Below are 13,900 nucleotides of genomic sequence, written 5' to 3' on the forward strand. Positions count from 1 at the left end.
TGTATATTTGTGAACAGATCTGACAGTTTTCGTTCTTACTTGTCTTCCTCGACCTCGGCTGTCCTTCCTAGGTCATCTGATTTTCCATCTGATTACATTAAATCCTGACTGTTTTTGAAAATAGCACATTTTGTCAATTCCCAATGTTCCAGTTTTGGTGGTGAAGACACCAATTTAGGCGATCAATCTTGTGCTGCCTGGATAACTCGGGAACCCATAACTGTCTCCTGGTGTATACTTCTTGGCACGAACTCTTCTTCTTATCGTTTCAACTGAAACAGTTACACCTGTAGCTTCCAAAAGCTGCCTTTGGAGCTGCAGGTGAGAAATGGTTGGGTGTCTTCCAGCTGGACAATTAAACGATCGTGGAGAGCCGTTATTACTTTTGGCGACTTTCCCTTGCTTTATTTTTGAGCTTTCCTAGTTCCTTTTACCTAGCATATGTTTTGGACAGAACGCCCTGTATTACGCCTAGCTTACCAGCTATGTCCATCTGAGAACATTACTTTCTCCACAAGACCAATAATCTTTCATCGTTGTTAGTTGTATAACCCCACATGAGGCATATTTTCGTTTTTGGACGCAAAAGTTAGTTTATTTATTTTCGTTCAATTTGCAACTCAAGCAAATAATCTATACCGTACCGGGCTGTACTATCCGATTGTCTTATATATTTGTTTATTTTAAATAAAAACCTTTAATCTTCGCAATAATAACAAGTTTTTTCAAAATAAATAAATATTACTTTGAAATACATGGTGATTCCATATAAGTTTGGTTGTGTGTATATAATTTAATTATAATTTATGATACATATTAACACAATTTTTAATTGTTTTATCACACTTAGTTGGATATTACCAAGTTACTTTAATCAGGTTTAGACAGACAAACTGCTTTACATCCTATAGGTACAAAATAAAAACAATTATGACTTACCATATAAAGCAGTCCATGCCTGATTAATCACATCCAAGCAGACAGTACCAGACACTTCATCGATATTGGGATGGTAGATACGATTCATGAAACCAATGCTTGGAGACTTAAATGGATAATGTTCTGGCAAGTGCACTCGTACTTTCCATACACCACCTTCATAAGGGGCTGAAAAAAGATAAAATGTTAAATATTTAAAAATCCACGGATACAAGGAAATTAATTTCCTGTAATCGGTTGTATACCATAAATCACAAAAATTTATTAAAAATCCTTTATAAAAGGTATACATATTTGTTAAAAGACCCTTTCTCTAAAAAGACTATCTAGCATGAGTTAGTTGGGAGTACAGTGTTGCTTGCCATGATGTAAAATCAAGTAAAAATTAAAACATCACATAATATATACCTATGTTACGGTAAAAGTAGATAATTGGTAATTATATACAATTACCTTGATAGACTGAAGGACCTTAGATGTAGAACTACCCATACACCAGTTTGGTTTTAGAGAGAGACACTCCACAACACAACAGACTCATAGAATTATAACAAAATCCTTACCGCTATTGAGAATAAAAATATTTCACAGCGGCATTCTTAGATGTAGAAAATGTATTTGATAGAGTATGGCATAATGGACTCTGACACAAACTCAAAAACATTATTCCAACCCCCTACTATCTAATTATGAAATCCTACATTGATGATTGTTACTTCCAAGTAAAATATAACACAGCAACTTCCACATTATTTTCCCATAATATCAGGCGTACCACAGGGTAGCGTCCTGGGTCCTCTCCTCTACCTATTATTTACCACAGATACCCCGACCACCGAAACAACCCAAATCTCAACATTCGCCGATGACACTACCATAATCGCTGTCAATGAGGATCACACTATCGCGTCTGCACAACTACAAAACCACCTTGACCAATTGGGGACATGGCTCAACAAATGGAAGATAAAAGTAAATGAAACGAAGTCAACTCAAGTTACTTTTACAAACCGGAAGTTGTATGTACAACAATGACATTAAATATATACATAGGGAATGCAATCCAGCAGCATTTTCAATCCAGCTGGACTTAAAAAGAGGATGAAAATTTCTTCATTGGTTAACCTTCTAAAAACATCGAAAAAGAAGTGAAAGCCAGAATTTACAAAACAGTCATCAGACCAATAATGACATACGCGGCAGAAACACGACCTGATACAGAAAGGACAAAAAGAATGCTAGAAGCAGCAGAGATGAAAACACTGCGAAAAATCGATGGCAAGACACTGTGAGATAGAGCTAGAAGTGCAGAAGAATAACTGGGTAAGAAACAGAAGAATAGAATGGAATGACCACATAAGCCGAATGACAACAAATAGAGTAGTAAGGACGGCGAGAGACGGTTTCCCAATAGGAAGACGATCAGTGGGAAGACCACGAAAAAGATGGAATGACAACTTACTGGAGGCACATTGAAAAACAGGCAGAGTAATGTCTATATAAAAAGAAAAACAAAGAAGAAGAAGTTAACCTTCTAATTTCGCCTACACTTATCCTCACCGGTCCCATTATTCGTCGAATTATCTTTCTCTCTAAGATTTCTAACTTCATTTCATCTTTTTGTGTTAGGCACATCGTCTCTGCAGTGTAGGTGATAAATGCCTGATTGCAGCATCGTATTTCTTTTTGAACAATTTTCTATAGTGTTTCCCATTCCTTTTTTCCAATATTTGCCGGTATCTTTTTCTTCCATTATCGTTACTATTAGCTTCGGGTTCCACAGTAAATCTTCAATCCATTTCTTCATTTTAGTTCTGCAACATTTGTCCGACTCTTTCTTCTTCTCTTTATAGTGTAGGAGATCTTCTTGTTTACCTGTGGACAACCATCTGTGTTTTACTTTGTCCTTGTCTTTACTAGCTTGCTCGCATTCTTCATCGTAAATCTTTTCTTTTCTTGTCTTTAGTCCTATCGTCTTCTCTGCTGTTGTTAAGATACTATCTTTTATGTCTTCCCATGTTTCATCTATGTCCAATGGTTTTAGGACTAGTAGTTTTTCTTCTAACTTCGTGCAGAATTTTCTGTTTGCATTATCTGTATTTAGTTTTGACAGATTCCACCTCTTTCCTTTCTTTTTGTCGCTTTTGTCTTTAAGTATCTTCAATTTCATGTCGTGTATCACTAAAAAGTGATCCGAATCAGCATTGGCTCCCCTGTAGGACCTACATTCTGTACAATTGTTCTCTATTTTTTTGAGATTAGGATGTGGTCTATTTGGTTTCCGTCTGTTGTTCCAGGTATTGACCACGTTACTTTGTGCTCTTTTTTGTGCTGGAATTGAGTGCTAATAATAAAAGTATTCGCTGTTGCTGCTACATTACATATTCTCCTGTCATTGTTATTCGTATTTTGATGGATCGTTTCTTTTCCTGCGATTTCTCTGTTCGTGTCTTCTTTCCCTATCTTTGCGTTGAAGTCTCCTAACAAGTTTCTCATAGAATTCATTCTTCTCTTCTTCGGGAGCATTCTCTCCAGGATTATGTTAAATTTGGTTGTTTCTTTTTCATTCTTATATATGATATTCTTCCATCAACCGATTTAAAGTTAATAATTTTGTCTCTTAAGCTATTACTAACTAGAAAGGCGGTTCCATTACGACCCTGTTATTATCAATATAAAGATCTAAAAATTTATTTACAGTGTCAAAAGAAATGCCTTCATTGCCCAGAGTAATGTTGTTTAGATCATTCTTAAAAGAAATTGATTTGGTTTTTGAAAAATGAAATGCCAAATGATTAGCTTTGCACCACTCTAACATTTTTAGCAGATCAATACTAATAATCTTGTTCAGAACCTTAGAGTCCTTGTTTTGCCATAAAATTGTGGTGTCATCTGCAAATATAGTAAACCAGCCATTAATGTCGAGGTTAATTATGTCACTAAAATATATTAAGTAAAAGATAGGACCAAAGTCAGAGCTTTGAGGTACGCCATAACTAATAAAGATATTACTAGAGTAGTGCTCATTTATTGATACAGATTGGCATCTGTCGTCCAAATATGAACTGAACCACGTTAGAGTAGTGACTCTAAAACCATACCTTTCCAGTTTATTAAGAAGTATTTTGTGATTGACACAGTCAAAGGCTTTAGATAGATCACAAAAAACACAATTATAATAAGAAATGTATGCCTGGTTGCACCAACAAATCTCAAGCTCCAGCTTAGCCCAGCTCACCTTATAGATAGGCCCGCTTTAAGTCTAACTTACGTTGCACCATAATTTTCGATTGATCTAAGACTTAATGGTGCAACGCGTTTGTTTCGTAATTCGTAAGCTGAGCTTAAGGCATGTCTTAAGCTTAAGATCTGTTGGTACAACCAGGCATTAGGCACTTTATGATGGTAATTTAGATTTAAGATTAGAAAAGGTGAGATTTGTGATTAAAATGTATGATTGACAATTAAAAGTAAAAGAAATAGAAGAAATTAGGATTAATTAAATCTGGGTCAAAACGGCAAACAGGTGTATGTTCTCAAAAAATTTTTTGATAGTGTGTAAAAAATGTTTTATTAGCAGCTAAGTACTTTAAACACACAACGTGCCATCATCAGAGCTTCGTCCTCTTATAAAACTTTCATAGAAGAGCAATTGCTAAACGACACAATAAAATTGTGTCACATTTATTATGTCGTTTAGCAATTGCTCTTCTATGAAGGTTTTATAAGAGGACGAAGCTCTGATAATGGCACGTTATGTGTTGAAAGTACATTTTTTACACACTATCAAAAATTTTTTTGAGAGCATACACCTGTTTGCCGTTTTGACCTACTTAGAAGTGTGTACACAGTCTTTTCCAATTAATTAAATCTATCTATAAGCGAGGTTCCTACAGCCACTGTCGCTTCTCGCATTTCGACCGCCATCTTTTTCTGTCCACCCATTCGTCTTCTTTAATAGCACTATCTCTCATTATGTGCCGTACATTTTCTTCCCAGGCAACTGAAGCCCTTCCCCTTCCTCTTCTTTATTGTGGTATGTAATTTAAAGCTTTTTTGGGCCATCTATGTTCATTCATTCGTTTCACGTGACCATACCAGTTGTCTCGTATCAATTCTATCTAAACTGGAATCATTCCTGATGTGTTTTTTTTTGATATACCACACGCTCTCCTTAGATAATCCATTTCTACTACTTCTATTCTTTTTCGATCTTTCTTCGTGATCTGCCAAACTTCTGCCCCATAAGTCATAATAGAGGCTCTACCAAGGTACGATAGATTGTCAATTTCGTTTTTTGTCTTATATCTTTAGACCATAGTAGAGAGTTTAGAATGTTTACCGCTTTTTTGCCCTGCTGCGTTCTGTTTTCGATGTCTCCTTTGGTAGTCCTTCTCTGCCTTCGTCTGTCCTTCGATGCTTTCTTTAGATAATATAGATCCGAGATATATTAATTAAATACTAAATAAAAATTATATCAATAATCACATAGGTATTAATACTTAATGCTTATGCCATGTACTTACTTCCTTTAGGTCCATAGAATTTAACACAGAATTCATTGAGTCCACCAAGGATAGTTACCTCCTGTTTACTCTCAATGCTAAATCACAAATTAAGGAAAATGAACATATCGTGGACTGTGAATGCGAATTATATTTACTCTTGACCTGACAAAGGTATAAACTTTTCTAGCCAATTTATACCTAAATATGTGCAAAGAAACAAACAAAGGGCCTAGCCCGGTAAGATGTTGAAAAATGCCCCCAACTCGATTCGATTTCCATATAGGTCACAGTTTAGCACATATAGAAAAACTCACTTTCTGAAATTTTTAGTCCCCTAGGTGGTCACGTGACCCACCTAGAGCCTAATTAGGCTTTTTATGTTTTTATCTCAGCCGCATCGAGAGCTAGCGAAAAACTTTAAATAAATAAGTTATAAGCTTCAAAAAGTTCTGCACGAATTTTTTTTTATTTTTTGGCAGGAAATTCAAATTTTAGGACGATTTTAAAATTTTAAATAAATATAAAAAATAACTAAGACAATCGTTCTTACGAAAAAAATTATAACGTGTATTTTTGAATAATGTTTCACCCTGAATTTTTTCAGATTTTTAAAATTGGTGAAACGTACTTTTAAAAATAAAAAAAACCGCATTTTTCGCTTTTTTTTCGCTTTTTGATACAATTTTATACAGGGTGTTTAAAAAAGGTCACACAGTCACTAGTACAAGTAAAAAACTAAAAAATAATTGGGGTTTGCCTAATAAAAAATTTTTGTAATGTCATCCATTTTCAAGATACAGGGCGTTAAAGAACACAAAATTTTACACATTTTTTACGATTTTGCCGAAACTACTGGCAACATTGTAATAAAATTTGGCATGTTTTAAGAGGTAGTTATTGTTCATTTTTTGACATCAAATTAAGAATTTTATATTCATCATTGGCGCGCACACGGGTAATGGTCTGAACTTTTTAAAGAAAAAAAGATAGTACGCCACTGACATATTTCAAATTAATAATAATTTTTGAGTTCCTCGTCCAATTTCGAACAAAAAAATCTTACCACCGTTTTTTCATACGACGCGCCGTTTTCATGCAAACAATAAAATAGCTTACCGCTTCCAAAGTATTGGAATTAAGTTTTTCTATGGATGGTACAGTTGTACAGGGTTATTCACTATATTTTGACCCCCCTGTTAACTGCTTTATTTACAGAATTAGCAAAAATGTAAAATACAAAAGTTATTCGATTTTTAAATTATTATTTTTTGACATATATATCGTACTAGTGACGTCATCCATTTGGGCGTGATGACGTAATCGACTATTTTTTAAATGGGAATAGGGGTCGAGTGCTAGCTCATTTGAAAGGTTATTCAATTTCCTATTCAGTAATATAAACATAAATTAATTGACACAAAAAGAAGAATGTATGTAATTTATTTAATTTAAAATACATTTTAGTGCTGTTAGAAAACTGAAATAAAATTTATTGCACAAATAAACATTGATTTTTGCTTAAATTCAATGTTCAAACTGCCAAGAGACAGATAGGTCGCAGCTTGAACATTAAATTTAAGTGAAAAGTAATGTTGATTTGTTCAATAAATATTTATTTCTGTTTTCTGACAACAGTAGAATGTATTTTGAATTAAATAAATTACATACGTTCTTCTTTTTGTGTCAATTCATTTAATTAAAAAAAATTTTCTGGACATCCTGTATAACTAATCATGTTAATGTTTATATTACTAAATAGGAAACTGAATAACCTTTCAAATGAGCTAGCACTCGACCCCTATTCCTATTTAAAAAAATAGTTGATTACGTCATCACGCCCAAATGGATGACGTCACTAGACGATATATACGTCAAAAATCATAATTTAAAAATGGAATAACTTTTGTATTTTACATTTTTTTCTAATTCTGTAAATAAAGCAGTTTACAGGGGGGTCAAAATATAGTGAATATCCCTGTACATATGAGTATAATGTAGATTGTAGATGTATAGAAACTTACATAGAAATTCGAATTCTTTGTAAGGATTAAAATATTTTATTTCTTGCATAAAAATGGCGCGTCGTATGAAAAAATGGGAAGATAGATTTTTTGTCACAAATTGAACGAGGAATTCAAAAATGATTGTAATTTGAAATATGTCAGTGGCGTACTATCTTTTTTTCTTTAAAAATTCAGACCATTACCCGTATGCGCGCAAATGATGAATATACAGGGTGTAACAAAAATACAGGTCATAAATTAAACCACATATTTTGGGACCAAAAATAGTTCGAATGAACCTAACTTACCTTAGTTCAAATATGCACACAAAAAAAGTTACAGCCCTTTGAAGTTACAAAATGAAAATCGATTTTTTCGAATATGTCGAAAACTATTAGAGATTTTTTGTTGAAAATGGATATGTGGCATTCTTATGGCAAGAACATCTTAAAGAAAAATTATAGTGAAATTTGTGCACCCCATAAAAATTTTATGGGGGTTTTGTTCCCTTAAACCCCCCCAAACTTTTGTGTCCGTTTCAAATAAATTATTATTCTGGTGCCATTAGTTCAATTAAATATTTTTAAAACTTTTTTGCCTCTTAGTATTTTTTTTGGTAAGGCAGTTTTTATCGAGTTACGGCTTCTTTTTTAACATGTTTACATAAAAATTTTATGAGGGTTTTGTTCCTTTAAACCCCCCAAATGTTTGTATACGTTCCAATTAAACTATAACTGCGGTACCATTAGTTAAACACAGTGATTTTAAAACTTTTTTGCCTCTTTGTATTTTTTTGATGAAGCATCTTTTATCGAGATGTGGCTTCTTTTTTAATATGATTCAAAATATACCTAAAAATGTAAATCATAAATAAATTTTCATATTATTACCAAGTCTCCATAATCGTAATTATACCATATACATACAAATATGTGGTGGATTTGACAAATATTCAAATATCTCGATAAAAACTGACTTTTGGAAAAAGTACTAAGAGACAAAAAAGTTTTTAATAACTTGTGTTTAACTAATGGCGCTACAATAATAATTAATTGAAACGTACACAAAAGTTTGGGGGGGTTTAAAGGAAACAAACCCCCATAAATTTTTTATGGGGTGTCCAAATTTCATTATAATTTTTTCCTAAAATAATACTGCCATAACAATACCACATGTCCATTTTTAATAAAAAATCTCTAGTAGTTTTCGATATATTGGAAAAAATCGATTTTCATTTTGTAACTTCAAAGGGCTGTAACTTTTTTTCCGTGCACATTTGTACTAAGGTAAGTTAGGTTCAATCGAACTATTTTTGGTCCCAGAATACGCGATTAAATTTATGACCTGTATTTTTGTTACACCCTGTATAATTCTTAATTGTATGTGAAAAAATGAACAATAACTACCTCTTAAAACATGCCAAATTTTATTACAATATTGCCAGTAGTTTCGGCAAAATCGTAAAAAGTGTGTAAAATGTTGTTTTCTTCAACGCCCTGTATCTTGAAAATGGATGACATTACAAAAATTTTTGTCTGTGTGACCTTTTTTAAACACCCTGTATAAAATTGTATCAAAAAGCGAAAAAATGCGGTTTTTTATATTTTAAAGTAAGTTTCACCAATTTTAAAAATCTGAAAAAATGCAGGGTGAAACATTATGCAAAAATACACGTTATAAATTATTTTCGTGGGAACGAATGTCTTAGTTATTTTTTTATATTTATTTAAAATTTTAAAATCGTCCTAAAATTTGAATTTCCCGCCAAAAAATAAAAAAAAAACATTTTTTTCGGACAGAACTTTTTGAAACTTACAAACTTTTTTATTTAAAGTTTTTTGCTAGCTCTCGATGCGGCTGAGATAAAAAATAAAAACATAAAAAGCCTAATTAGGCTCTAGGTGGGTCACGTGACCACCTAGGGGGCTAAAAATTTCAGAAAGTGATTTTCTCTATATGTACTAAACGTCACCTATATGCATTTCAAATCGAGTTGGGGGCATTGTTCATCATCTTACCCAGCTAGGCCCTTTACTATTATGAATTATATGCAGATACAGCAAGAAGACTGACTGAAATAGACTACCTTTATCCCTATGGGCTAGAAAAAACAAATAAAGTAGTAACTTTGGCCATTAAGCGAATTAAAAAATGAGAAATCACCACAACCTAACGAAGTGCATGGTGAAATTTTATAGCTGTTAGAGACACATCAAACCACAGCTCTTACGAAGCTATTCAACAACACATATGAGACTGGCCTTTATTAGGCTGTACAGTGCCTACACTTTCTACCAAGTATGACACGGATATGTCAAATTATTTTAAAGTATTCTTTTTTTTTAATCATTTATTCTTTATTTAAAACTTTAATAACTATGTGTGCCCAATACTATAAAACTATTTGACATATCCTTATGATACTTGGCAGAAAGTGTAGTTACTGTACACCCTACTAAATTATGTTAAATAATTGTTTCTGGTTAATACCAGAGGCGTACGACAGGGGAAATTGAATGGTCTACTCTTCCCAAATTCTACGCCAATGATGAAACTGCCATTGTAGCAAAATTTTTAGATTCTCGAAAACTTTCTATGCAAATAATATAAGTACTCTTTATTCGTAACGATAAATTCATTAGTTTTCGAGATATTTGAAGTTAAAAATGAAAAGGTACACTTATTTTGATTAATGTATTATGCTCCTTCGTTTTTAGCTTCAAATATCTCGAAAACTAATGGCTTTATCGTTACGAATGAAGAGTATGTTATTTACATAGAAAGTATTGAATAATAAAAAAAATTGCACTAAAATAGAAATTCCGCCAGTGGCGTAGAATTTGGGAAGGGTCAACCATTCACGTTCCCCCGTCGTACGCCTCTGGTAGTAGCCAGAAACGTTTGATTAACATAATTTATTAGGGTGTACAATACCAGCACCACTTACCAAATTTCGTGTTGTTGTCCCATGCCTGTTGGAAATATTCAAAAATAAATAAAATAAAAGTTTAACTTGGTATTTCGGTTATTATCAACTTTTGTACTAAGGTAAGTTAGCTTAAATCGACCTATTTTAACCTCAGGATTCTGAGGTTAAGCTATGGCCCATTCTTTACCAAACACCCTGTATACCAAATTAGAAGAACACTTACGTGAACTTCAATTTGGATTTAGACTCGAAACTAGGGAAGGACTTTTCTGTTTTCAAGTTCTAATACAGGGATCCAGGGATGTCAACTGTGATATGTATGCATGTTTCACTGATTTCGAGAAGGCATTTGACAAACTACATCGTGGGAAACTCGATATACTAAAAACATCAGGACTCATTGGTAAGGATATAAGACTGATATCAAACTTATATCTATAACAAAAATCAACAGTGTGATTCGAAAATAAACTTTCTGAGATGTTCACAGTTGGAAAAGGAGTTAGACATGGTTGCCTATTTTCACTAGAAATATTAAACATACTTTAAAAACATCTTTAGAGAAATCTTGGATGAATCAGAAGATGGTATTGCAGTAAATGGCCCAACTGATAAACCACATTAGATATGCAGACGATACAGTATTGCTGGCAGATATTCAGGGGCAGATATTCAAAGGGGGGCAAAAAAACTTGTAACAAATGGGACCTAAAACTAAATTGTAGGAAGAAAAATAATGATTATTAGTAAGAACACCAACATAAATGCCCACATTACAATAAGCAGTACACTATTAGAAAGACTGGAGACAATATACTATTTGGGCTGCAATACCTGGGATCACAGCTCCTAAATAAAAACTTGTATTGAAAAAGCCAGAAACTCTTTAACTGTCTTAGAAAGATTCTCAGCAACTTATCTCTCTAAGTATCAATATACCCATAGAATTCTTAGATGTTAAGTCTTTAGTGTCCTCTTCTACGGAGTAGAAAGCTGGAGTCTTACAGAAGATGCCATAAACGATTAGAGGCATTTTAAATGTGGTGCTACCCACATGTGTTAAGGGTCTCATATACAGTGTGACCCATTTAGATTGGAAACACCTCTATAAAATTTGAAGTTGTTAACCGATTTTAACCAAATTTTTTTTTAATGTCATGTAATAAAAGGTCTATTGCGGGACAAAATATGAAATATTTAGTTAAATTTACGATACTTTTTCTTCGTCGAAAATGGAGAATTTGTATTAGCGATTTTTTTATTAAAAAAATTTCTACGCCACTGGATTTAGAGTGGCTTCAAATAGCTATGACAAAAATGTCATTTTAAATTTATTTTAAACATTTTTTTTGTCTAGTAGTGGTTTATTATTAAAATTATTTGAAAAATAATTAGTTTTATGGTTATCTGTTGATAAAGGTGTTCTTTTTTGACTCGTAGCTTAGTGAGTTTTAAAATTTTAAGTTGTCATAACACTCTAAATCCAGTGGCGTAGAAATTGTTTTAATAAAAAAATCGCTAATACAAATTCTCCATTTTCGACGAAGAAAAAGTATCGTAGAATGCCCTGAAAATTTAAATAAATATTTCATATTTTGTCCCGCAATAGACCTTTTATTACATGATATTAAAAAAAAATTTGGTTAAAATCGGTTAACAACTTCAAATATTATAGAGGTGTTTCCAATCTAAATGGGTCACACTGTATATACACCACACAACTAGCATAACTATTCTCCAGCGGTAAAGAAAAGACAAAGAAATTATTGACACCGTAAATACCAGAAAATTGGCTTACTTCAGCCACATTACATGTAATAGTAAATACTGATTTCTACAAGGCAAGATTGAGGACAAGAGAGGCCCTGGAAGTAGATATACAGGGTGAGTCACCACTAACGGGACGGAAGATTACAGCGAAATGGTAAAAGATTTGAAAAAAATTTAAATTGGATAGTTTGTAAGTTGATAAAAGCTACGTTTTAAAATTATTTTGAAATATACAAGGTGTCCCAATAAATGGCGGTGTATCAAAGTTATATTTTTTCTTATGGAACACCCTGTATTTTATTGCATTTTTTAATTGGCCGCAAAAAATAAGGTATAGTTTCATAAGGCCTATAAGCCTATACCTATGTACAGAGTGTTCTGAGTTATGTTGACTTTTCTTAAAATGTAAAGTTTTAAAAGAAGGCTTATTCTCAAGTTATTTAAGAAATAATAAAAACATTACTTTTACGTCTAAATAGTTGGATATTGGTTGAATGTATTCCATGATTAATTATTACATATTTGTCTACAGGGTGTTCAAAATTTACAGTTTCATTATTGAAATATTCAATGTGTCATATGATGCTTATTTTAAATGGAACACCATGTGTATTAATAAATAATTATACTAAACAAATTTACCTCTTTCGAATGGTATATGGATGTCCTATACCTAGGTGTCATAGTTTTTGCGTAATTTACAATTATTTAAATTCTTAATCTGTAAATCGATTTTAAAACAAAAGATGTAGTTGATTAATGTCATTTTATTACATTGTCAATTTATGACAGTACGGTCTGGTAATTATCAAAACTATAAACATCCGTGTATGATATTCAAATTTTTTTTACCTAAAAATGGCTTTGGCAGAGCCAATTACATTCAAATTTAATTGTTCCTAAAAATGAATAATCACGCTATCAATGAAAGAGTAGGCATGCTACTTTGCATTGGGGAATATTTTTAAAATTGTCTTTTAGCTTCTAAAGTTTACGCTTAAAAGTATCCTGATAGAAGAGACCCAAAAAGGACGTTTTTGAGAGATTTCTCGATAGATTCCATGCTACTGGTGATGTTGTATAGGTACGAAAAGTTAAATAAAAATAAACCATTTATTTTTGGTGACGTCAACGAACTTGATGTCCTGCTTTCTGTTACGGAAAACCCAAATACTAGTACGTGAAAAATTTCGAGTCAATTGGAAATCAGTCAAACGAGTGTATGTAGAATACATAAGAAAAACCACTATCATCCGTATAAAACTTAACTACACCAGCATTAGACAGAACAAGAACGTTTAACTTTTCATTTATAGACTTTCGAATTTGGAGAAGATCCTGATTTTTTTTTAAGAATGTATTGTGTACAGACGAATCTACCTACTTTTCATAATAATCGTCTAGTTAATAGACATAGCTTTCATTTTATTATGATACAGTAAACAAACATTTTACTGTTGATCGCCAACATCGATGAAGTGTTAATGTTTGGGGCAGTATTCTGAGCGAGTACTTGATCGAGATTCGTGACCCATATTTTTTGACGAAAATCTGAATGGAACAACTTTTTTAAATTTCTTAAAACAAGTTTTTTGGATCCATCTTAAAACCTTCCACTTACCGTGCGAGCAAACATGTGGCTCCAATTGGACGACGGAGTTCCTGCTTACTTTTGACGTGATGTTAAGAACAACCTCAACATAAAATTTAGAAATAAATGGATAGATATATTCGGTCCATATATTTGGCCA

The 13,900-nt window shown here is 32.6% G+C and overlaps 1 protein-coding gene and 1 long non-coding RNA gene across 2 annotated transcripts in view; both read right to left on the reverse strand.

The window, feature by feature from the left end:
- LOC126893306 (uncharacterized) overlaps positions 1-13,900 on the reverse strand; it is a 217,402-nt gene that overhangs the window by 129,218 nt on the left and 74,284 nt on the right. The gene's annotated exons all lie outside the window — the stretch shown is intronic.
- The window catches only part of LOC126893303 (ubiquitin-conjugating enzyme E2 H), a 93,061-nt gene that overhangs the window by 61,489 nt on the left and 17,672 nt on the right, over positions 1-13,900 (reverse strand). The window contains exon 3 of the mRNA XM_050663340.1: positions 940-1,107. Within this exon, the coding sequence (XP_050519297.1) occupies positions 940-1,107 (168 nt within the window). The remainder of the gene's footprint in view (positions 1-939; positions 1,108-13,900) is intronic.

The sequence above is a fragment of the Diabrotica virgifera genome, chromosome 10, assembly GCF_917563875.1.
Source record: "Diabrotica virgifera virgifera chromosome 10, PGI_DIABVI_V3a".
NCBI lineage: Eukaryota > Metazoa > Arthropoda > Insecta > Coleoptera > Chrysomelidae > Diabrotica > Diabrotica virgifera.